The sequence below is a fragment of the Lagenorhynchus albirostris genome, chromosome 11, assembly GCF_949774975.1.
Source record: "Lagenorhynchus albirostris chromosome 11, mLagAlb1.1, whole genome shotgun sequence".
NCBI lineage: Eukaryota > Metazoa > Chordata > Mammalia > Artiodactyla > Delphinidae > Lagenorhynchus > Lagenorhynchus albirostris.
The window spans coordinates 6,091,553-6,117,650 of NC_083105.1; the positions used below are offsets into that span (position 1 = coordinate 6,091,553).

General features: G+C 48.3%; 1 protein-coding gene across 1 annotated transcript in view; it reads right to left on the reverse strand.

Annotated features, from left to right (window-relative positions):
• Positions 1 to 15,754: 15,754 nt before the first annotated feature.
• The window catches only part of MPPED1 (metallophosphoesterase domain containing 1), a 63,270-nt gene continuing 52,926 nt past the window's right edge, over positions 15,755 to 26,098 (reverse strand). The window contains exons 4-6 of the mRNA XM_060165294.1: positions 21,178 to 21,293; positions 18,447 to 18,560; positions 15,755 to 15,873 (exon numbers count right to left, since the gene is read on the reverse strand). Of these exons, the coding sequence (XP_060021277.1) occupies positions 15,755 to 15,873; positions 18,447 to 18,560; positions 21,178 to 21,293 (349 nt within the window). The remainder of the gene's footprint in view (positions 15,874 to 18,446; positions 18,561 to 21,177; positions 21,294 to 26,098) is intronic.

Here is a 26,098-nt window from a genome sequence, read left to right on the forward strand (position 1 = left end):
ACTGCCTACCTGAGTGTTGAAGGCATGATTTAAAATGCACACAGAGCTCAGCAGCAGATTGGGAGATTTACTGGTTCCAAGTGTTTAAGGAAATCTCTGCCTAATGATTAGCTAACCATTAAGCTACCTGAGAAAAGATTTCAATGGCCACACATGACAAAGAATACAAACTTTACAGAATTGTTTCAGAGAAGTCACTAAATAAACAACTACAATAAGCAGCAACAACAGTAAACCTTTGAAGGAGGAGAATCTTATTTCCAAAGTTGCTATAGTACATTATTTTAAATGACCAGTGTTTAACGAAAAATTATAAGACATACAAAGAAACATGAAAGTATGGCCCATACACAGGGGAAAAAAGGTAATCAATAAAAACTGCCCCAGAGGAAGCCCAAATATTGGACTTAGTAGACAAAAACTTTAAATCAGCTATTTTAAATATATTCAAATATCCAAAGGAACCCATGTGTAAAGAACAAAAATAAAGTACAAGAACAATAGCTCACCAAATAGAGGATATTAAAAGTATTAAATAAGCAGATCAAAAGTATTAAAAAGAACCAAAAAGAAATTCCAGAGTTTGAAAAGTTTAACTGAAATTTAACATTCACTAGAAGAGCTTAACAGCAAATTTGAAGATGCAGAAGAAAGAATTAGAAAACTTGAATATGAGTGAATTGAGATTATCTAGTCTGAAGAACAGAAATAAATAAACAAATAAAGGAAGAACAAAATTCTTTCTTGAAGAAGATAAATGAACAGAGCCTCAAAGATTTGTAGGGTATCATACACACAACAGAAGTCCCAGAAGGAAAGGATAGAGAGAAAGGGGCAGAAAGAATATTTGGAGAAAAATAGCCAAAAATTTCCCAAATTTGAAGAAAAACATGAATCTGCATATCCAAGAAGTTCAATGAACTCCAAGGAGGATAAAGTTCACACATAGACCTATCATTTTAAACGTATGATCATCTTAGTAGATGCAGAAAAAGCATTTGACAAAATTCAGCACTATTTCATAAAAAAACTCTTAGCAAACTAGGAACAGGAAGGAACTTCATTAACTGAATAAGAAACATTTACAAAATACTATAGCTAAAATTACAGTGAATGGTGAGAAACTGAATGTTTTCCCCTAAGATCAGGAGAAAGGCAAGAATGTCCTCTCTCATCACTTTTATTCAACATCATACCACAAGTCCTAACCAGTGCAATAAGGTAGGAAAAATAAAAATGGGAAGGAAGAAATGAAGTTGTCTCTATTTGCAGATGACATGGTTAAATTCCAAAGAACTCACCAACAAGCTAAATAAGCTAACTAAGTGAGTGACAAGGTCAGTACACAAAAGTTAATTATATGCCTATGTACCCACAGTGAACGATCAAAACATGAAGTTTAAAAAAAGTACTATTTATAATATCCCCCCATTAAGTACTTAGATATAAATCTAACAAAATGTATATAGGATCTGTATGATGAAAACTGCAAAACATAAATGAAGGAAATCAAAAATCTAAATAAATGGAGAGAGAAATGGTTTTCATGAATTGTGAGACTCAGTGTTGTTAAAATATCTCTTCTCTCCAGTTTGATCTATAGATCCTATGCAATCCCAATCAAAATCTCAGCAAGATTTATACGTCAAGGCAATCCAAAAATATATATGAGGGACGGAGTCAAGATGGTGGTGTGGGAAGATGAGGAGTTAGTCTCCTCACAACTAGGGTGCCTGCTGGCTGCTAGTGGGGACTCTAACCCCCAAGTAGAGGGGAGGAACCCCACAGTGAGTGGGTAGGATGTAGGGGGACCAAGGGAGGAGGAGAAGTAGAGGCCAGACAACATTGGCACCCCTGAGGCCGGGGAGATCAGGAGAGGCAGGTGGGAGGGACTGTCTAGGAAGAGCACGAGAGGAGCAGAGGGCCATTGTCCTGCCCACTCGGGCATGGGGAGCCTGCTGAGCTCCCAGGCCGGTCCCCTGCCCTCCAAGCCCCCTCCAGGCTGTGTGGGTCCTGGGGGCATAGGAGGGAGACTGGGGAGATCAGAGGAGACAGGTGGGAGGAGCCCTGTGGGAGGGGCCCTGCAGGAGGAGCAGGAGAGAAGCAGAGGGCGATTGCCCTGCCCATTTGGACACGGGAAGCCTGCTGGGCTCCCAGGTGAGGTGCTCTGCCCTCTGAGACCAGGGGTGGGGGGCACCTGGGCCCCTTCTGTTCCTTGAGTCTAAGCGCCACCCCCCACAGCCCCCAGGGCCTTTTCCAGCCCTGTGGGTCCTGAGCATTGGCCCTGCCCACTGCCCAAACCTCACCCTTGCTTAGACCCTGCCCTCCACAGCCAAGGTCTTTTCCCCCCTCCTTTTTTTTTCCCCCCTTTTCCCTCTTCCTCATTTTTACTGTTGTGGTACTGATGTACCTTCCGGTTGTTGATTCATGTATGTTTTTATTTTTACATTCTTTCTAACATATCTGTTAGTTTCCTAGTCTAGTATTATTTTTAAATTTTTATTTATTTTTTTTTTTGCCACCACACGTGGCTTGTGGGATCTTGATTTGTGAGCATGGGTTTGGGCAGAAGCTCCTGTGATGGGAGCTCCAAGTCTGAACCATTGGACTAACAGAGAATCTCAGACCCCAGGGAATATTCATTGGAGTGAGGTCTCACAGAGTTCCTCCTCTCAACACCAAGACCCAGCTCTACCCAACAGCCTACAAACTCCAGTGTTGGAAGCCTCAGGCCAAACAAACAGTAAAACAGGAACACAATCCCACTCATAAAAATAAATAAATAAATAAGATGGCAAAAAAATATATCACAGATGAAGGAGCAAGGTAAAAACCTACAAGACCAAATAAATGAAGAGGAAATAGGCAATCTACCTGAAAAATAATTCAGAGCAATGATAGTAAAGATGATCCAGAATCTCAGAAATAGAATGGAAGCATGGATTGAGAAAATACAAGAAATGTTTAACAAAGATCTGGAAGAACTAAAGAACAAACAAACAGAGATGAACAACACAATAACTGAAATGAAAAATACACTAGAAGGAATCAATAACAGAATAACGGAGGCAGAAGAACGAATAAGTGAGCTGGAAGACAAAATGGTGGAAATAACTGCCAAGGAGCAGAATAAAGAAAAAAGAATGAAAAGAACTGAAGACAATCTCAGAGACCTCTGGGACAACAGTAAACACACCAACATTCGAATTATAGGGGTCCCAGAAGAAGAAGAGAAAATGAAAGGGTCTGAGAAAGTATTTGAAGAGATTATAGTTGAAAACTTCCCTAACATGGGAAAGGAAATGGTCACCCAAGTCCAGGAAGCACAGAGAGTCCCATACAGGATAAACCCTAGAAAAAACACACCAAGACACACATCAATCAAACTAACAAATATTAAATTCAAAGAAAAATTATTAAAAGCAGCAAGGGAAAAACAAAAATAACATACAAAGGAATCCCATAAGGTTATCAGCTGATTTTTCAGTGGAAACTCTACAGGCCAGAAGGCAGTGGCAGGATATACTTAAGGTGATGAAAGAGAAAAACCTACAACCAAGATTACTCTACCCAGCAAGGATCTCATTCAGATCCAATGGAGAAGTCAAAAGTTTTTCAGACAAACAAAAGCTAAGAGAATTCAGCACCACCAAACCAGTTTTACAACAAATGCTAAAGAAACTTCTCTAAGCAGGGAAACACAAGAGAAAAAAAAGATCCGCCAAAACAAACCCAAAACAATTAAGAAAATGGTAATAGGAACATACATATTGATAATAACCTTGAATGTAAATGGATTAAGTGCCCCAACCAAAAAACACAGACTGGCTGAATGGATACAAAAACAAGACCCATATATATGCTGTCTACAAGAGACCCACTTCAGATCTAGGGACACATACAGACTGAAAGTGAAGGGATGGAAAAAGATATTCCATGCAAATGAAAATCAAAAGAAAGTTGGAGTAGTAATACTCGTATCAGATAAAATAGACTTTAAAATAAAGACTGTTACAAGAGATAAGGAGTGACACTACATAATGATCAAAGGATCAATCCAAGAAGATATAACAATTATAAATGTTTATGCACCCAACATAGGAGCACCTCAGTACATAAGGCAAATGCTAACAACCATGAAAGGAGAACTCGACAGTAACAAAATAATAGCAGGGGACTTTAACACTCCACTTACACCAATGGACAGATCATCCAAACAGAAAATAAATAAAGAAACACAAGCTTTAAATGACACAATAGACCAGATAGATCTAATTGATATTTATAGAACATTCCACCCAAAAGTGGCAGAATACACTTTCTTCTCAAGTGCACATGGAACATTCTCCAGGATAGATCACATCTTGGGTCACAAATCAAGCCTCAGAAAATTTAAGAAAATTGAAATCGTATCAAGCATCTTTTCTGACCACAAAGCTATGAGAGTGGAAATCAATTACAGAAAAAAAACTGTAAAAAACACAAATACGTGGAGGCTAAAGAGTGTGCTACTAAATAACCAAGACGTCACTGAAGAAATCAAAGAAGAAATAAAAAATACATAGAAACAAATGACAATGAAAACACGACGACCCAAAACCTATGGGATGCAACAAAAGCAGTTCTAAGAGGAAAGTTTATAGTAATTCAATCTCACCTCAAGAAACAAGAAAAATCTCAAATAAACAATTTAACCCTATACTTAAAAAAACTAGAGAAAGAAGAACAAAGAAAACCCAAAGTCAGTAGAAGGAAAGAAATCATAAAGATCAGAGGAGAAATAAATGAAATAGAAATGAAGAAAACAATAGCAAAGATCAATAAAACTAAAAGCTTGTTCTTTGAGAAGATAAACAAAACTGATAAACCCTTAGCCAGACTCATCAAGAAAAGGATGCAAATCAATAAAATTAGAAATGAAAAAGGAGAAATCACACTGACACTGCAGAAATACAAAGGATTATAAGAGACTACTATAAACAACTATATGCCAATAAAGTGGACAACCACAAAGAAATGGACAAATTCTTGGAAAGGTACAATTTTCCAAGACTGAACCAGGAAGAATTAGAAAATATAAACAGACCTATCACAAGTAATGAAATTGAAACTATAATTTAAAACCTTCCAATAAACAAAAGTCCAGGACCAGATGGCTTCACAGGCAGATTCTACCAAACATTTAGAGAAGAGCTAACACCAATCCTCCTCAGAGTCTTCCAAAAAATTGCGGAGGGAGAAACACTCCCAAATTCATTCTACAAAGCCACCATCACACTACCAAAACCAGAAAAAGATATCACAAAGATAATTTTAGACCAATATCACTGAAGAACATAGATGCAAAAATCCTGAAGAAAATACTAGCAAACAGAATCCAACAGCACGTTAAAAGGATCATACACCATGATCAAGTGAGATTTATCCCAGGGATGCAAGGATTCTTCAATATATGCAAATCAATCAATGTGATACACCACATTAACAAATTAAGGAATAAAAACCATATGATCATCTCAATAGATACAGAAAAAGCTTTTGACAAAATTCAACACCAATTTATGATAAAAACTCTGCAGAAAATGGGCATAGAGCGAACCTACCTCAACATAATAAAGGCCATAAATGACAAACCCACAGCAAGCATCATACTCAATAGTGAAAAAGTGAAAGCATTTCCACTAGGATCAGGAAAAAGACAAGGATGTCCACTCTCGCCACTATTATTCAACATAGTTTTTGAAGTCCTGGCCACAGCAATCAGGGAAGAAAAAGAAATAAAAGGAATACAAATTGGAAAAGAAGAAGTAAAAATGTCACTATTTGCTGATGACATGATACTATACGTAGAAAATCCTAAAGATGCCACCAGAAAACTACTAGAACTAATCAATGAATTTGGTAAGGTTGTAGGATACAAAATTAATGCACAGAAGTCTCTGGCATTTGTATACACCAACAACGAAAAATCAGAAAAAGAAATTAAGGAAACACTCCCATTTACCATTGCAACAAAAAGAATAAAATACCTAGAAATAAACCTGCCTAAGGAGGCTAAAGACTTGAACTGAGAAAACTATAAAACACTGATGAAAGAAATCAAGGATGACATAAACAGATGGAGAAATATACCATGTTCTTGGATTGGAAGAATCAATATTGTGAAAATGACTATACTACCCAAAGCAATCTACAGATTCACTGCAATCCCTATCAAACTACCAATGGCAGTCTTCACAGAATTAGAACAAAAAAGTCTTACAATTTGTATGGAAACACAAAAGACCCTGAATAGCAAAAGCAATCTTGAGAAAGAAAAACGGAGCTGAAGGAATAAGGCTCCCTGACTTCAGACTATACTACAAAGCTACAGCAATCAAGACAGTATGGTACAGCACAAAAACAGCAATACAGATCAATGGTGCAGGATAGAATGCCCAGAGATAAACCCATGCACATATGGCCACCTAATTTACAACAAAAGAGGCAAGAACATACAATGAAGGAAAGACAGCCTCTTCAATAAGTGTTGTTGGGGAAACTGGACGGCTACATGTAAAAGAATGAAATTAGAACACTACCTAACACCGTACACAAAAATAATCTCCAAATGGATTAAAGACTTAAATGTAAGACTAGGCACTATACAACTTCTAGAGGAAAACATAGGAAAAACACTCTTTGACATAAACCACAGCAAGATCTTTTTTGACCCACCTCCTAGAATAACAGAAATAAAAGCAGAAATAAACAAATGGGACTTAATTAAACTGAAAAGCTTTTGCACAGCAAAGGAAACCATAAACAAGAAAAAAAGACAACCCTCAGAATGGGAGAAAATATTTTCCAATGAAGCAACTGACAAAGGATTAATCTCCAAAATATACAAACAGCTTATGGAGCTCAATATCAAAAAAAAAAAAAAAAACAATCCAGTTAAAAAATGGGCGGAAGACCTAAATAGACATTTCACCAAGGAAGACATACAAATAGCCAAGAGACACATGAAAAGCTGCTCAACATCACTAATTATTAGAGAAATGCAAATCAGAACTACAATGAGGTATCACCTCACACCAGTCAGAATGGCCATCATCAAAAAACCTAGAAACAATAAATGCTGGAAGGGGTGTGGAGAAAAGGGAACCCTCTTGCACTGTTGGTGGGAATGTAAATTGATACAACCACAATGGAAAACAGTATGGAGGTGCCTTAAAAAACTAAAAATAGAACTACCATATGACCCAGCAATCCCACTACTGGGCATATACCCTGAGAAAACCATAATTCAAAAAGAGACATACCACAATGTTCACTGCAGCACTATTTACAATAGCCAGGACATGGAACCAACCTAAATGTCCATTGACAGATGAATGGGTAAAGAAGATGTGGCACATATATACAATGGAATATTACTCAGCCATAAAAAGAAATGAAATTGAGTTATTTGTAGTGAGGTGGATGGGCCTAAAGTCTGTCATACAGAGTGAAGTAAGTCAGAAAGAGAAAAACAAATACCGTATGCTAACGCGTGTATATGGAATCTAAAAAAAAAAATGGCACTGATGAACCTAGCTGCAAGGCAGGAATAAAGAGGTAGACATAGAAAATGGACTTGAGGACATGGGGTGGGAGGGCGAAGCTGGGGCAAAGTGAGAGTAGCATCGACATATATACACTACCGAATGTAAAATAGTTGGCTGGTGGGAAGCAGCAGCATAGCACAGGGAGATCGGCTCGGTGCTTTCTGATGACCTAGAGGGGTGGCATAGGGAGGGTGGGAGGGAGGCTAAGAGGGAGGGGATATGGGGACACGTGTATGCATACGGCTGATTCGATTTGTTGTGCAACAGAAACTAACATGGTATTGTGAAGCAATTATACTCCAATAAAGATCTATTAAAAGAAAAGAAATATATATATATATATATATGAAAATGTAAAGGAGCTAAATTAGCCAAAACAACTGTGAAAAAGAACAAAATTGAAGCACCCATACTACCCAACTTCAAGATTTACCCATAAAATTATAGTAATCAGGAGAATATGATTTTGACAAAATCACAGACCAGAAATAAACCCACACAAACATACTCAACTGATTTTTGACAAATGTGCAAAGGCAATTCCATGGAAACATAGTGTCCATTTGAAAAAACATGAAACTGTCACATACCTCACACCTTACACAGAAGTTAACTCAAAATGCATTATAGACCCAAATGTAAACATAAAACTTCTATGAGAAAACGTCAGAGAAAATCTGCATGACCTTGGGTTTGTCGATGTGCTACACCAAAAACACAATCTATAAAAGAAAAAATCGATAAACTGGACTTTATGAAAATTAAAAACTTTTGCTCTGAGAAACTGTTAAGAGAATAAAAAGACAACGTACAGACTGGAAGAAAAGATTTGCAAATCACGTATTCAATTAAGGACTTGTATCCAGTGCCTAAAGAACTTCAAAATTCAAAAACAAGAAAAAAAACAACCTAGTTTTTAAAGAAGGGCACAAAAGATCTGAACAGCTGCTGCACAAAAGATCTGAACAGCTGCTGCACGAAAGATCTGAACAGCTGCTGCACGAAAGATCTGAACAGCTGCTGCACGAAAGATCTGAACAGCTGCTGCACGAAAGATCTGAACAGCTGCTGCACGAAAGATCTGAACAGCTGCTGCACGAAAGATCTGAACAGCTGCTGCACAAAAGAAATATGGCAAATAAACATATAAAAAGATGTTCCACATTATTAGTCATCAGGGAAATGGAAATTAAAACCACAATGAGATATAACAATACTCAAATGGTTAAAAATTTTTAAATTAAACAAAAATTGGGGGTGGGGTATAGTTGATTTACAATGTTGTGCTAGTTTCAGGTGTACAGCAAAGTGAATCTGTTATACATATACATATATCCACTGTCCTTTAGATTCTTTCCCCATATAGGCCATTACAGGTATTGAGTAGAGTTCCCTGTGCTATACAGTAGGTCCTTATTAGTTATCTATTTTATATATAGTAGTGTGTATGTGTCAACCCCAATCTTCCAATTTATCCCTTCCCTCCCCCTTAACCCCAGGTAACCATAGTTTATTTTCTACATCTGTAACTCTATTTCTGTTTTGTAGCTAGATTCATTTGTAGCCTTTTTTTAGATTTGGTTAAAATTTTTAAATTGACAATACCAAATTCCGGTGAGGATGCGGACCAACAGGAATACTCATTTACTGCCCGTCGGATTACAAAAGCATACAGCTATTTTGGAAAATGGTGTGATTAAAAAGGGGCCAAATAAAGGAATTTTTCAGGTGACGGAACTATTCCCTAGCGTACTGGTGTGGTGGATACATAACTCTAAGTATTTGTCAAAACCCATAGAACTGTACGTTACAAAGAGTGAACTCTATTGTATGCAAACTCGAAACAGCCAATCAGTGTGTCAGGGAGTCTCAGGATGGAATGCAGACTGTGACTAAAGGATCTAATTGTATTGCAGGTATACGACAAAACCTCACTGATTAGGTGGGGGGAAAGGAGCTGACCAGTTTAACCTTGGAAAGCAGAGTTTAGACCGTAAAGCTAAAGACAAAAAGATTGCACATGAACCCTGTTCTCTGGTTGGTAACGATGTTTCTTACAGGGGTACAGATCTGCAGTTCTGAGACTATGTGCTTTGTAGGTATCCTAGGGTCAAACAAATACCTAAACTGATTGTAGATATGGGAGCCAGGCTCTGATTGTCAAAGAAAAAAGTTACAAATGGGCAAGGCAGCAAGGCAAGAGTAAATTCTGCATTGTTGGTTTAGCGTCAGAGGGGAGGCTGTCAGTATGAACTAATGCTTATTTTAAGATAAATAGCTGATAGCTGGATGGATGGACGGAAGGATACAGAGGCAGGGGTAGATAAGTGTATGTATACATGGATTAGTATACTACAAATATTTCCTAGCTCTGGCCACTAAGAGGGTCTAGAAATAGTGAGAGTAGCAACCAGTCCATCTACAATCCAGATCTTAGTTTCTAAATAAAAGGAGCCAGAACTCTATGGGGAAATGGCTGATGCGAGCACTGGGGTGAGAGAAACACAAGGTGAGCCTGGAGCAGAAAGCAAGAGAGTGAAACGAACAAACAAAAAAATAGGAATATGTCCAAAGAACACAGGAGCCAATTCGAAAGGGCTCCCAAGCGGACAAAGTTAGAACAATTTGACCAATGAAATAAATGATAGCACGAGATTCTAACCTAAAGAATACCCATGCTGCTGTAAATAAATAAATGACAGAGAACAGACAAATCTCCCTTACAGAACAATTCCAAATAATAAATGTAGGAGGGAAAAAGAAATAGAAAATCATCATGAGAACACCACGGTAACCATTGATCCAGGCAAGGTCCACGGATGGATGCTAAAATTAGGGGGCAAAACGTTAGGAGGCTTGCATAGCCTCGGAATGTCTCCCCCAAATAGGTGTTCATTACTGTGGTGATCTTATCATGCGTCCACGTTCTTGGATGCTTCATTCCCCTCTCCTGAGTGTGAGCTGGGCTAGTGACTCGTTTCTAACAAACTGAGTATGGAAAAGGAAAACTGGTATCTTTATGGTAGAGAAACCTGGCAGACATCCCGTAACCATGCGATCAAGATTAACAGCCACAGTGATAAGTCGCAGTGGTCTCCTGTTCCCCCAGATACGATGCCTCGAGAAGGACACATCACCTCCGCACATAACCCCAGACAAATCATGAGCAATCATCAGACAAACCCAACTTGAGGGGCGGTCTACAAAACAGTCAGTATTCTTCAAAACTTTCAAGGTCATGAAAATTGAGGAAAGGCGGGGAAGATATCGCCGACCACAGGGGGCTAAGGAAGCACGATGACTAAATGCAACATGGTTTCGTGGACGGGACGTTAATGAAAAAGATCCAGGGGCTTCCCTGGTGGTGCAGTGGTTAAGAATCCGCCTGCCAATGCAGGGGGCACGGGTTCGAGCCCTGGGCCGGGAAGATCCCACATGCCGCGGAGCAACTAAGCCCGTGCACCACAACTACTGAGCCCGCGTGTCACAACTACTGAAGCCCATGTGCCTAGAGCCCGTGCTCCGCAACAAGAGAAGCCACCGCAATGAGAAGCCCGTGCACCGCAATGAAGAGTAGCCCCCGCTCGCCGGAGCTAGAGAAAGCCCGTGTGCAGCCACGAAGACCCAACACAACCAAATGAATAAATAAATTTATTAAAAAAAAATCCAAATGAAGATCTAATAGTCTTATATCACTGCTAATCTCTTAGTTTTGATAAGTGTAACATAGGAATATAAGATGTTAACATTAGGGGAAACTGAGTGAAGGGGGTGTGGGCACTCTCTGTACCCTCTTTACAACTCTATGTAAATCTAAAATTATTTCAAAATAAAAAGTTTTTTTTAAAAGAGGGAAATCATTTCCTGTTGTTCAGGGCCCAGCCAGGCTCCCTCTCAGGAGGTTTTCCCTGATCTCCCCTGCACACTGGGTTTGATCTTCCTTGGGGTCCTCAAGCCTGACTGTGTCTGCCACTCACTGGACCCCAAGCATGTAACAGCTGAAGGGTTCGGCTTCTTTCCTGGGATCAGATGAGCCTTCCAATGTACTCCTCGAGCTTCCAGACAGCAGGGCCTAATTCTCACATCGTGGAAGACTTTGCAGTCCATGCCTTCAAGGGGAGGGTGGGGCTGAGGGCCCCCTGGAGTGTCTAAGATCTTCCGTGACGAGACCCCCAGCTGGCCAGGCAGGTTTGGGCCCAGCTAGGAGCTGTGGGTGGCGTTAGGGGAGAGCACTGGATGAAGCCTGGGTCCACAGAGCTTGTCACCTCTCCTAGCTTATTCAGGAGGGTGGAGCAGGGGTCTCCTGGAAGAAAAAGGCCTGGCAACTTGGTCCCGGTGGAGGTTCAAGGCCCAGCTTCAGGGAAGCTGAACTGCAAGAAAAAGCAGCTGGGGGCTGGGCTCCCTGAGAATGAGCTCCCCATAAGGGCGGAGGCAGAGGGAGCAGAGGCAGCTCGCTGGATTTGCCCACCGGGCTCCCAGGGACAAAAGGAGCGTCACCAGGGACACATCCTGTATCGTCCCATCGGGCCACGGGGGCACCTGGGGAAAGATGGCTGTAAAGCATGAGTGAGGCCAGAGCGCTGAACCACCCGCACCACTGTGGAAACCCCGGACACATCAGAGCCCGTCTACGCTGAAGGCGGCAGGAGCACACGGCTCAGAGCTTAGCAGCTGCCGCCTGTCAGCAGAGCGGGTACCAGGCGCTTAAGCAGCGCTTGCAATGTGACAGCGCTACCAGAGGCGGCAGCTGCCACGGTGCGTCCCTGCCCCTGCCCGGGACCCCTGCACAGGCACACAATGGCCTAGAGTAGCAGAAGGGGTGCCTCAAATAGAGCAGCTCCTCTCCACCGGCTATGGACGGGGACCCAAGGCCCAGGACCGGTCGTTGTAGGCACCTGTGAGGCTCTGGTGGAGGGGAACTCTTTGGAAGGGCGTATTACAGGTGGGCCAGTCTGAGGACAGGAGAGGGTCATTGAGGGCTGACGCCATCACAGGCTCCCTCAGCCTGCTCCCCCAGCCCCATGGCTCTGGTTATGACCCACAAAAATAGGTCTCCAGAGAGGCTCCTCCCCTGCAGGCCCATTTATCACCCCCCCACCACCACCGTCCCCGACCACTGGATACCTCCCCCTGCATATCCCAAGGGCACCTCCAGCTCATGAATCCCAAACAGAATTCAACACCCTTCCTCCAACCTGTTCTTCCTGCCCCATGTGCCTCCTCCATGACGGGCAGCCAACACCCATTACCATCCTTGTCTCCCCACGCCCCTACCTCCTAAATCTATCACTACCACCACTGCCACATCCCTGTTCCAAGCCAGGTCCAGGAGAGGTGCTCAGTGAATGTTTGTGGGCTGGCTGGCTGGGTGGGTGAGTGGATGGATGGATGGATGGTGGTTGGATGGATGGACGGATCAACGGATTGATCAATGCGTAAGTGAACAGTTGGGCAGATGGATGAGTGGATAGATCGATGGGTTGATGGATGGATGAAAATGGCAGAACTGCTACAGCACAGGGAGCTTTGGAACTGGAGTTGTTACACCTGCCAGTATTTTTCTTGGGCAACACCAGGACCCTTAGTTGGACTAGGGCTGGATTGGAACTTGCTGCTCCGAGAAGAGGCCAGAGCTAAGGCCATTTCGAGATATTCTGTTTTGGGGGGACGAGGTGCTCCGGCAATTTGAACACAACAAGGCACAGAACTGCACGTGCCAACCACCCCTGAGGGAAGCTGGAGCAAGCAGAAGGATGCCACTTATTGGCACACGGAAGGTCTTTGGCCTCTGAACTCAGTCCAGGACTCAGGACTTGGCCGGGAGGACGCCACTCCTCCCCTACATGCCCCACACGACACCCGGAGACACAGAGGAAGAGGCACCCGGAGGACTTCTCTTTCTTTTTACAAAGACTTTATTGTCTGACATGCTTGACAAAAAAATTACAGCCACAATCAAGTTATGCCGAAATGATTGAGGAGCATGCCATCATCTTTCATACCTCAAGGACTTTTAATGAATTTTCTTTTAAAGTAACAGCTGCCTTCATAACTTTTATTTTCCACATAAAAATACACCATATTCTGAAGGTACCTTAGGAAAAAAAAACATTTTTTTTTTAAGTTTATAGTTCTTGGTCCGCATAGAAATTCAGTAGAGGTTACTGAAAGGGCCTGGAGTCCTCTCCCCCCACGCATTCACACACATGCCGTGCGTCAGAGGTGTCCCCAGAGACCCTGTAAACATCCCCGGCTACCAGGAACCACTTGGGCCAAAAAGGATTCCTGAAACCCTGCACCCTGCGGAGCAAAGCTGGCCTCGGCCAACGTGGTGCTGCTACTGGGCTCCCTGGATGGTGCCCCTCGCCCCATGGGGAGCCCCACTTGAGTAGGGAAGGAATCATGGTCTCCTGGGATCCTGGGCACAGAGAACAGGGTCCTCCAAGACTCCAGGGGCTCTCCATGAGAAATGAACCAGACAGGTGCTGAATAGGACCCTTAATAAAAAAAGAGCCTTGGACCGTGCACTGCCTCGTAGAGCAGGAGCTTTGAGTGGTGGGAGAGCAGGGGCTGTGAAGCCAGAGACCAAGGTTCAAATCCTGCCTCTGCCTCTTTTGAGCTGTGCACCCTCAGGCAGGTTACCTCACCTCTCTGATCTCAATCTCCTCGTCTCCAAAAGGGGGACAGCAGTACCCACCTTGCAAGACTGCTGGAAATGAGATCATATCTGCAAAGGGCTCATTAAATGCTGGTCCCAGGCCTGGGACTAAGGGGAGGTTAGCAGGGCCCTCCTCTCAGGTGTACAACTTAAGGGGCACCAAAAAGCTCATAGATGGAGATAAATGATACTATTTTAACGCAATGTTTTTAAAAATCAAAATTAATGCAGGAAAAAAAATCTATGATGAACAAAATATCCAAATTTTAAATAAAGGCAGAATCTGACCCTGCACGTGCTAATCCTGCCTCACTGGCCTCACCCCAACGAGGCCCTGCTGGTTCTCTGTCCATCAGAGACTCAGCCCAACCCCCCAGTCCTAATTTAAAGAAGAAAAAGAAGCCCGCCCTGGGTGGAGCTGCCGGAACCGAAGCCCATCTCTGTCTCTGTCCCAGCTTCCCGTGGGGGCCGCCGGCTGGCACCCAGGGACATGGCAGCACGACTGTGAACCATTCAGCCTCCCTCGGCTGTGGGCACGGCAGCCAAAATCCGAGGGGCGAGGGATATCCCACCGGGGTACAGGACCCAGTCGAGGGCAATGAGAACCATGGGGTCCACTTTATTAAATTAAGAGGGGGGCGTGAGCACACGTGTGTGTGTGTGTTTGTGTGTGTGTGTCCACACCCATATGGGCGCGTACAGGGGGCAGGGCAGCCTCGGCCCGCAGAGTCCTCAGCCTTCTGAGTTCTGCAGAGCAGCGCAGCCCCCAGGGCACCAGGGGCATCCAGGACTTGGGAACCCTCCAGCTGGCCCCGGGCCCTCATCAGGCTCGTTCCGTAGAAACAACCCCCCAAGTCCAGGCTCCGAGCAGGTGCCCGGGATGCTCAGGCCACAGTTTACATCAGCAAAAATGCCCACAGGAAGAAAACGGGGGATCAGTGAAGCAAAGGGCTGGTCGGCCCGGCCAGGTGTGGCCCGATTCCTGAGACGTCCCTGATCGTTCCCTTGGATGCCTGGACGGAGCGGAAGGGCCGCCTGCACTCAGGCTACGACACACCCTCCCACCCCCGAGCCTGAGGCTTGCAGCCACACAGGCCCTCGGTGAGGAGGAGACTTTGTACCAGAACCCCAGGGTCTGTCCAAGAGCAGCGGCTTCCCAAACCCACGAGGGTGTCCAGCGGAGAGGGATAAAGATTCAGTCACTCCCCAAGCAGGACAGGGCCACGAGTGCAGCAGGTCCTTTAACAAGGAACACACGGAAGGGACACGCAGAAATCAGCGATGAGCACAGAACCCCTGACGGACCTGCAGGGTCCTGACTCCAAATGACAGAAGGCTGAAGAGTCAGGGGTGATTTTCTTCATTCCAAGGCCTCAGCCCGCCTGCTGGGCTGGTCCCCGCAGCCGGACGGGCTGTCTGCATGAAAGGAAGGGGGGTTGGAGGTCCGTGCTCTCAGCTAGGTGTACGTAGCTGATGCGGGTGGGAAGCGCTGGGGCCGTGGGGGCAGTCAGGAGTTCCGGGGTGTGGGCAGGTCAATGACTATGGGTGGGTTCACGGGCTGGTAGTTCACGGTGCACACAGATGCGTTCACGTAGGTGGTTGTCCCATCCGCCATGACTCCGTACCCTAGAAAGTAAGCACACGGCTGTCAGGGCTGAGAGGTGACACCAGGACCCAGGGCAGTGAGGGTGGTCTGGTGAGTGTGGTAGTCAGAGGGAACTCAGCCACAAGGGGCTAAAGATGTCTGGGGCGAGCTACTGAAACCATCCAGTACAGGCTCTTCATCTATAAATGGTGACGATGACAGATGCTCCTCCCAAGCCTGCTGTGAGCAGCAAATGAGATAATAATTCACATGCTCGGCCCAGTGCCTGGAAAGCACATGGTGAGACATCATCATTGACATCATCACCATCACCATCATCACCACCGTACACCATCATCACCATCACCATGATCATTACTATCATCGTCACTATCACCATCTCATCATCACCACCATTATCATCACCACCTCCATCATCACCACCTCCATCATCACCATCACCATCATCACCACCATTTTCATCACCACCTCCATCATCACCACCATCACCATCACTATCATCACCACCATCACCATCACCACCTCCATCATCACCATCATCACCACCTCCATCATCACCATCACCATCATCACCATCACTATCATCACCACCATCACCATCACCACCTCCATCATCACCACCTCCATCATCACCATCACCATGATTATCACCATCACCACCTCCATCATCACCATCACCATCATCACCATTATCATCACCACCATTATCATGATCATTACCATCATTGTCACTATCACCATCTCATCATCACCATCATCACTACCATTATCATCATCACCACCTCCAACATCACCATCACCATCATCACCACTCCATCATCACCATCACCATCATCACCATCACCATGATTATCACCATCACCATCATCATTACCATCATTGTCATTATCACAACCATCATCATCACCATCACCACCTCCATCATCACCATCACCATCATCACCACCTCCATCATCACCATCACCATCACCATGATTATCACCATCACCATCATCATTACCATCATTGTCATTATCACCACCATCATCACCATCACCAATATCACCATCACCATCATCACTGTCACCATCATCACCATCACCAACATCACCACCACCATCACCGTCACCACCACCATCATCATCACCAACATCACCATCACCATTATCACCGTCACCACCATCATCATCACCATCACCACCATTATCACCATCATCACCATCATCATTACCATCATTGTCATTATCACCACCATCATCATCACCATCTCCATCATCACTACCATCATTGTAACCATCATTATCATCCCCACCATCGTTGTCATGTACCTTCTTCTCCTCACCTCTGTCCCCAAACATACCCTCTTCCCACCACATCTACTGGTCAGAATCCTCCTCAACCTTGAGCTCAGCTCACCTCCAAACCAAAAGGGACACTTCCCCTCCTCTGCGCAGGCTACCCATCCTTTGGAGCCTGCATTTCTCTTGTACAATCATGCAGGGGTGTGGTTTGGATCACACACAACCTTGCATCTGAGGGCACTACACGCCCACAGTAGGTCTACAGAAAATGACAGCCGTTACTATTATCCCACAGCACAAGAGCTGTCCATCTCTCCCACGACCTTTCAGAGTTTGCCTTTGATGGCTCATCTGTTGCCCCGGAGTCTGTGAGCTCCTTGGGGCTGGAGAGGTCTGATCACGCCTGCCCCTGACAGCGCGATGCAGAGGAAGGTGATCGGATGTGGACCAAGCCATGTGAGTCCCAGGGGCCCTGGCCCAAAGCAGACAGAGGTTCAGAAGGCCAGGAGACAAGCTTGGGGGAAAACCATGTGCTTCCTGGCAGGGGACAATGGGACCAGGAAGCCTTGGACAGGTGGGATAACGGTTCAAAAGGAGCAAACTGGTGAAATCAGACTCCAGTGAGGAAGCCTGAGGTCTCATGAGGTGAGCCCTGTGCAGTGACAGGCCGGGGCAGTCACGGCTGGAGCCGACATCACCAGTCACCTTCACGGCCACCCTGCCCACTCTCCCCAGCTAATGTGGACATAGCAAGGGGTCCTGCCCCCAGGACAGAAGGCAGAACCTCACGGCTGTCTGTGTGTGGGGGGCGGTGGCGGGGGGGAGATGCCAATAGAGCCCCTTGGGCAGGCAGGCAGCCCTCCCCATCCATTAAACACCTACTGCATGCCAGGCCGTAGGGATGTGAGCAACAAGACGGGCCACCTGCTCTGTAAGGAGCTCACAGGGCGCCCCCAACTCGAACACCTCCTCCGTGTCACATCCAAATGTCCCCTCCTCCAAAAAGCCCCCAGCCATCTCCGAAGACTTCCCAGGGCGGAGGAGGCACAGCAGAGCTGCAGGGCTCCAAGGAAGTAAAACTTATTTCTAAGTCTTGCTAGACTTTTCTTCCCTCTTCCTACGATAAAACATTTCGGCAACAGCTAACTGATAGCCGACACGTGCATAGGCATTTACGAAGTGTATGTAGGAAATGGGCTATTTCCCTCTGGTCAGGGAGGAGGTGACTGGGTTCAAGGGAGGTGAGACAGCCCCCCTGAAGGGCCAATGAGGCGCCCCGCCCCCCTGCAGGTAAGGCCCCCACCCCCGCTGACCTTCATGGATGTGGCCGAAGACATGCAGCCGCGGCTGGACGCGCCTTTGCACTGTGTTGAGCAGCTCCACGCAGCCCACCCGCTGCATCTTCTTGGGGACCCAGTCCAGGAAGCCTGGCAGGGGAGACAGCAGGAGGGCGATGACGGGGCCCAGGCCGCAGCTCTGCAATCTCAGAGACACAGTGGCCCTGGACCCACCCTGCCCTGCTCTCCCCACCCTGCCCTGCCTCAGCCTCCGGGAGGGAAGCCTGGCTCCAGCTTGCACTGCCTGGGGCCTTGCAGCCTCATCCTCCCCTGCTTCCCCTTCTCCTCCCCTGCAGGGCGGCACGGAGAGCCCACGTATAAAAGCCCGAGTAGGCCAGGCATGATGGGGAGGGAGCAGTCTCGACAGCTGTGAGCCCCCCAGACCATTCATGCTCAAAGTGGTCTCAAGACTGGCATCCACCCATTGCAGAGAGAAGCAAACTGAGGCCGGAGAGGGACAGCGGAGGCCCAAGGCCACCCCAGCAGGTGGCAGCAGAGCGGACCACGGGAGCAGGATTTCCATGTTGGAAACTTTCTAAACACACATCGCAAAATCATGACAATGAACTTCTTCATCCACTGCAGCCTCGAGCACGTGGGCCGTGTCTGGGTCTGCTCACGCCGCCAGCCTCCCAGAGCCATCCCATATGGTGGCTTATTCTCCTCACACGGCTACACAAACCACAGGAGAATGACTGATTACTCCCAGCAGACAACTACGGTTCATCTCAGCCCCTCTCTGCTCAGGCGGGAGAAACAGGTTTCTACAACCGCTGGGAAGGGGAAGAGGAATCCTGCCACTCAAAGAATCTGACAGGCTGCAATGGACCTGACTTAGAGCTGAGAGAGAGAAAGAAGGAGGGAGAGAGGGAGAGAAACAAGAAGGAAGAGGAGGAAGAAGAGGGGAGAGGCGGGGAGTAGGCAGGGGATGGGCTTGGAGCAGGCACTTGGGCTTAAGTCCCAGGCTCTGCTACCTACTGGCTGTGTGACCTTGGACAAGTCACTTAACCTCTCTGTGCCACATTCAACAATTCATCCAACAATGGGCTGGGCTGAGCACACAGGTGCTCCCGAAACAGGAGCTGTGTGTTGTGTGTGAAGCAGGCGTGTTGAGGCATCCAGAGAGCGGGAACCCAGAAGATGCTGTTGGAGGAGTGGATGGAGGGGTAGAAAGGGGGGAAGGAGGAGAGGGAGAGAGGGAAGGAGGGAGGAAGCAAAAAAACCTGCCTCAGAGCCTCACTAGAAGCCACGTGTCACGCCTAAACCACGTCAGGGCCCTGGGCCTCGGGGCTCCCTCCGTTTGGAAATGGGGTAAGAAAGCCTTCATTTCAGCCCTTTGTGAGGGTGGAGGGAGGCGCCAAGGGCTCTGGCGGGGCGTCTGGCACGCAGCAGGTGCTCAGGGCAGCTTCTCCCTGAACAGGTATCTGAGCGAATGAGTCTGCAGCTGCACTGGGCCTCACCTGACAGCCCTTCCCACCTGGGACGCCCTGCCCGCACCCACCTCCCTCCCCGCCTCTCCCAGACCCGATGCTGAGACCACCCTTTCTGTCAGCCTCTGCAGGGCCCCTCTGACGATCTCTGTCTCAGGCTTCCCTCATCCTTGACCGTGTCCCACTGGGCTTGGCCGTTCGGTGTCCCTCTGCCCGGCATCTTGGAGCCTTCAAGGCAAGCACTGCATCGGGTTGGCTCCAGGTCCCGCATGGCCCGGCCCAGCCCAGCCCCAAACACCAAGGGAGTGACGACAGGTCTGGTGGAGGCACTGGTGGGGGGAGAGGCGGGTCTGGGCAGGACTGCTGGGAGTTGGGCTTCATTCTAAGGACTGAGGGAGCCACAGAGGGTTATAGAGGGATGGCATGGCACAACGGACCATTCAGAGAATTCCCCCCTACTGACGTGAGGAGAGTGGACTGGGTGGGGCAAGACTCAGAGCTGGGGGCCAGTGAGGAGACCACGCTGGTCATCAAAGAGACACAAGACACTGGCACGGACGAGGTGGGGACAGCAGTGGTGGAGAGGAGAGAAAGGAGCTGGAATGCAGTTTGGGGGTAGAATCAAAGGGACGAGCTGAGGGACACGAAGCAGGGTGTGAGGAAAGGGGGAGGGGGGACTGAGAAAGGGGCCTGGGTGGCAGACGGCAGGCTGACGCCGAGACCAGGCGAGCAGTGACATCAGCTTGGCCAGAGGGGGGCCGGGGGCCGAGGGGCCGGGGAGGGAAGCTGCTGGCGGTGGAACCACAGGCCCTTGGGACTGCGGGATGCGTGGTCTGATGGGGTGGGGGGGTGCACGGGATGGGGCCCGGTGAGGTGGGGGCGTGCACGGGATGGGGCCCAGTGAGAGTGACCTTGGTGGTATTCAGCCCCCAGGACTCAGGTCTGGAGTGTCAAGGGCCCGGCCTGCCTTTTGACCTCCCCGAGCTCCAAGGTACCACGTGTATAAAAGGGGCAGCTGATCTGACCTCACCACGCGGCTGTGAGGTGACACATCGAGCCCCCGGCACACAGTCGGTGCTCAGGAAATAAGAGCCACGACGGGGTGAGCTGTTCCTGGTGCCCCAGCAAGCTGGACTCAGAACAGAGCCCGTCCGCAGCTCCCCTCCACAGGCCCAGCTCCGCCCCCGCTGCCAGCACCCACACCCCCTGCGTCCTCCCCCAGCAGGAGCAGGCGTGCGCGGGGCCGGCCAGCCGAGGCGGGGCCGGCTGAGTCTTACCCAGTGGCGGTCCGTGGGTTACCAGGACGTCTACGCCTTCAGGAATGAGGTTCCACTTCTCGAGCAGCGCTTGGCCTCGCGGGAGGTTAAAACCCCAGCCGTAAAACCAGGGCTGCCTGTGGGAGGAGAGCACGTGGGTCAGAGAGGGCCACCGAGAGTGGGGGCAATGACACGGCAGGAGAAGCAGGCCATAGTGCCAAGTGGCCATTGGGGCCAGACAGATGCCCAGAACCTCCCGTCCAGGAAAAGGTGTGGATTCACCTGGACTTGACCAGCCTTTTTCCTTTTTCTATGATGAACAAGTATTATCCATGTAATTTTTTTTTTTTTTTTTTTTCGGTACACAGGCCTCTCACTGTTGTGGCCTCTCCCGTTGCGGAGCACAGGCTCCGGACGCGCAGGCTCAGCGGCCATGGCTCACGGGCCTAGCCGCTCCGCGGCATGTGGGATCTTCCCGGACCGGGGCACGAGCCCGCGTCCCCTGCATCGGCAGGCGGACTCTCAACCACTGCGTCACCAGGGGAGCCCTATCTATGTAATTTTTGAAAATGAAAGTGAAAAAGAAAATCAACTTCTGCCAAAGGGCTCTCTTGTTCCAAGCCCTTCTAGGGAAATTCAGAGAACATTCTCACCTGGCCCCATGGTGGGAGAATGCTCCTCCATCCATCCTCCTTCCTACTTTGGGGCAGGTGGAGCCCCACCAAAGAGAGAGTGGGTCCCAGGTGGAGATGCTCCTTCCTGCCTCTACCCAAAGCTCCCAGCAGGGGCTCCACCGGGCTGAGTCCACCCCCAACATTAAGGTCAGGGCTGGGTGGACCGAGGCCATTTAACGGAATTCCTACCTGTCGCCCAACCCGGACCTAGACTGATCAGTGCAAGTCATTCCCCTCGATGGGTTCAATGGTGAGCATGTGACCTAGAACCTGCCAGTTGGAGGGAATTCCAGACGTTTCTTTCAGTGATGAGAGACAAGAACACTGTCATCCCTGCATACAAACCGCTGAGCTTCTTGCCTTGGGAGCTGTCAGTACCTGTTAAACTGTCCCAAAGGGAGATGGCTGGTGCACATGACCCAGGGGAGCAGCTGGATCAAGTCACACCTGACACCCACCATACTTCTGCACTTCTCAGTTACCTGGGCCAACAGAAAGCCACTTGAGTTGGGTTTTCATTTACAACAAAAGTATCCCACCTAAGAATTAGCCCTTAGGCCTAAGTCATTATAAGTTCCCCACATGAACACAGCTCTTTAGCATCTACAAAGGCACCAGCATCACCACCAACACCACCACCTTTACTATCATCACTGTGGTGGGTCAAATTGTGTCCCCCCTAAAATATATGTTGAAGTATCAACCCAGTACCTGTGAACGTGACCTTATTTAGAAATAGGGTCTTTGCAGATGGAATCAAGATGAGGTCATACCTGATTAGAGTGGGTCCTAATTCATGACTTGTGTCCTTATAAGAGGACCACGTGCAAACACAGACACAGAGAGGAAAAGGCCATGTGACAATGGCCGTAGAGACTGGAGTGATGTGTCTACAAGCCAAGGAGCCCCAGGCTGCCAGCAACCACCAGAAGCTGGGAGAGTGGCGCGGAACAGATCCTCCCCTAGTCCCCGCAGCAAGAACTAACCTTGGTGACACCTTGATTTCAGACTTCCAGCCTCCAGAACTGTGACAGAATCAATTCCTGTCGTTTGAAGCCGCACGGTTTGTGATAATTAGTTATGCAGCCCTAGGAGACTAATATAATCACCGTTACCGCCATCACCTCCCCACCTGCCGCCCCAGGGACCTCCACACCTGCAGCAAGGTTGGCAGACAGGTCTCTCTCTTTCTGTTTTATGGGTGTTTTACCGAGGGCCAGGGAGTAGAAACTAAAAATTGTCGCCGGCATTTCCCGCACACCTATTTTTTTTGCCAGGCGTCATCTAATTACGTTATAGGGATAAGTTTATCTAACTGTCAAAAGAATCCTGTGAATTAAGGGCTGGGATTATTCCCATTTTTCAGATGAGGACCCAGGGGCTCAGAGAAGCGAGCTGGCTCAGGGATCTGGGCCCCGTGAGGCCAGGCACCTCATGTCCATTCGCTGACATACTCTGCACGAGTTGGTAGTGGGGCTGGCCTTTCACACTCAGAGCCTCTCGTGTGTCAGAGCTGCCACTAACATCCCTCTCATGGCCCAGGAGCTCCTCCGTGGGAGGCTGACACCCCTAGCTGTTGACCCAACGTCTCTACGGCGTTGGCAGCCACCCAATGCACCTCTGTGGAACCCTAGGGGTTCCATGGAACAGCATTTGAGAACCCCGCCTTAGTCCCTCCATGGCAGGTTCTGGACAGGAAGACTGAGGTTCAGCAAGAGGAAGGGAGGTGCCCAGGGTCACACAGTGGTCAGTGAAGAAGTCATTCTGGAACCCAGGTCTGACCCTCTCTCCCAGCTGCCGTCAAGCCTGCAGCGCCAAATCCTGGAACGTGGGCTTGTGAAGGAAGAGGGTGAGTGGCCATGCTGGTTGGTCATTTGGGGTCAAAGGTGCTTTCGCCACTTCAGACACCTGGGGGATCCCGTCCGCTGCCAGGCTTTGCTTGTCCGTGACCCACGCCTGGGACGCCGGGTCCCTCCTCTCCTCCCGCCTGCTCCTGACCCCACGCCACGTATATCCTTCCAAGCCCTCTCTGCTCCATCTTCCTTCCCACCCCGAGTGACGGGCACCTGCCCGGGGAGGAGCAAATGTTTGTTTAACAAAAGGTGTTGAGTGACGGAGGGCTGGATGAATGAATGAAGTTGTTAACGGGATGTCGAACAGGACTCTTCCTGTTGCCTTGGGATCGCAGCCAAACTTTCAAAGCTGAACATGATCCCCAACACTGGAATGAAAGCCCCCAGGTACACCCAGGGAAACGTACTGAAAATGAGCAGAATACGCCAGGCCGCCGTCTCCCCACGCCCCTACCAGCCTAAGTTTTGATCCTGAGGGAGACTCGTGGCTCCTGTCTTGTTCTTGTGGGGGGATGGGGTTCACCCACACCCAGCCATGAGTGGCTTCCAGGGGGACCACCTGTACAGGTGGGGGCCTGGGGATCTGTCCTCTGGGCCCGTGAGAGGAGAAACAGACAGTGAAGGGCAGGCGCACAGGAGCTGTCTGCACCCCCAGGTTTGGGCTGTCCCAAGGGATCCCCACCCACAGGAAGTGCCCACCTAGTGACGAGACCAGGTGGCCGGGGCCGGGGAGGGCAGCTGGGTGGGTGGCACTGGGCAGTCCCTCGGAAGCCGCCTACTCCCTCAGTCACACCCGACTCAGGCCTGCCTTTGCACTTCTGCGGAAAGCTGAGGGTTCTCTCTGCAGAAAAACGTCTCCACACACACACAATTTTACATCCACCTTCGAGGGAATCTTGGGATCAGACGGACCTGGGTTAGAATGGGTCCACCTCTAACTACCTGTGTGACCTTGGGCAAGTGGCTTAACTTCTCTCTATGCCTCAATTACCCCATCTGTATAATGGGCATAATAACAATATCCTTTGCCTCAACAGGGCTTTGAAAGGATTAAATCAATTAATCCATGTAAAGTGCTAAAAACGGTGCCTGGTCCAATGCTTTGCCACTGCCCTCATCTCCATCACCATCATCGTCCCCAACACCATCATCCCCAACATCGACACCGTCACCACCACCACTATCACCATCGTCATCTCCATCACCACCACCACTACCATCATAACCATTATTACCATCATCAATACCATCGCCCCTACCACCACCATCACCATCATCATCACCATCATTACTATGGACCCCTCCTGAAACCCACTCACGGAACCTGGATGAAAAGCCTTTGGCCCAGGGCAGGGTTTTTCAAACTGCATTTTGAAGGGTCAAACAGCATTTTAAAACAATAAAGGAAAAGGGGGAAATAGAGAATAGACAACATCAGAGTACATCATAGCACGGAAGGGATACTTCAGTTGAATATATTTATATTTAAAGAGACACCACATCAGGGCGCACTGAGTCACGATGTAAAAACACAAATGCTTTTCCTACCACGGTTCCTGGTCAAAAGCAGTTGGCAGCCCGAACATACTGAGCTCACAGCTCTGCAGTTTCTGAAGCCCTCAGACCCTGGGCGTACTCGAAGCCCCACTTTGGCTAAGCCAGGGCGGGGTCCCTGCAGGGAAGGCTGCAGCAGCCTGGAAGCTGCTCATGACGCCAAGCCCACTGGTCCCCCCAGAAGCCCACAGCCTGTCAGCTTACAGCAAAAGGAGCAATGCCTTTCTGCTGCCTTCCAAACACAGCATCCATTTTTCAAAAACCTAATCAAATATTTACAAGAGGGGACAAGGCCTCATCAGCATGGAGAGGAGGCGTCTGTGAGCTCCCATGAGCCACAGCAAGGAGTGACTTTTTGGAAAAGACACCCTGTAACATATCAGAGACCCCACAGGCCCCCAGGAGCTGACCCACACGAGCCCCTGCCTACGTCCCCCTCCAGTACTAACGAGCCTTCCTCTGGGGGTGGCGTTTCCCCATAGATATACCTCCGTGGTTCTTGGAAACACAACCTCAAATCCTGGGAAGGGGGAATCCACCCTGTCCCCTGGGATGCCCGGAGGGGTTGCTCAAGGGCACGGAAGTTGGCATCAGACACTCTGGCTCTGCCCCTGGGCTGGACGCACCCAGACTCTTCCACCGTGTAAACTGGGATAAGGATGCCTATGGCCCCAGATCTTACCCCATGAGGGCAGGGGGGTGCTTCTTGCTCGATGCTCTACCCCACCCATTGCCTGACACAGAGGGGAGGGAAAGAAGGTGGGTGGGAGGAGGTGTAAGGGAATGAAATTGCACCATCATCGCAAAAATGCCTCCAAATTCCCAGGAGCTCTGTCACTGGGAAAAGGGGATGTTCTGGCC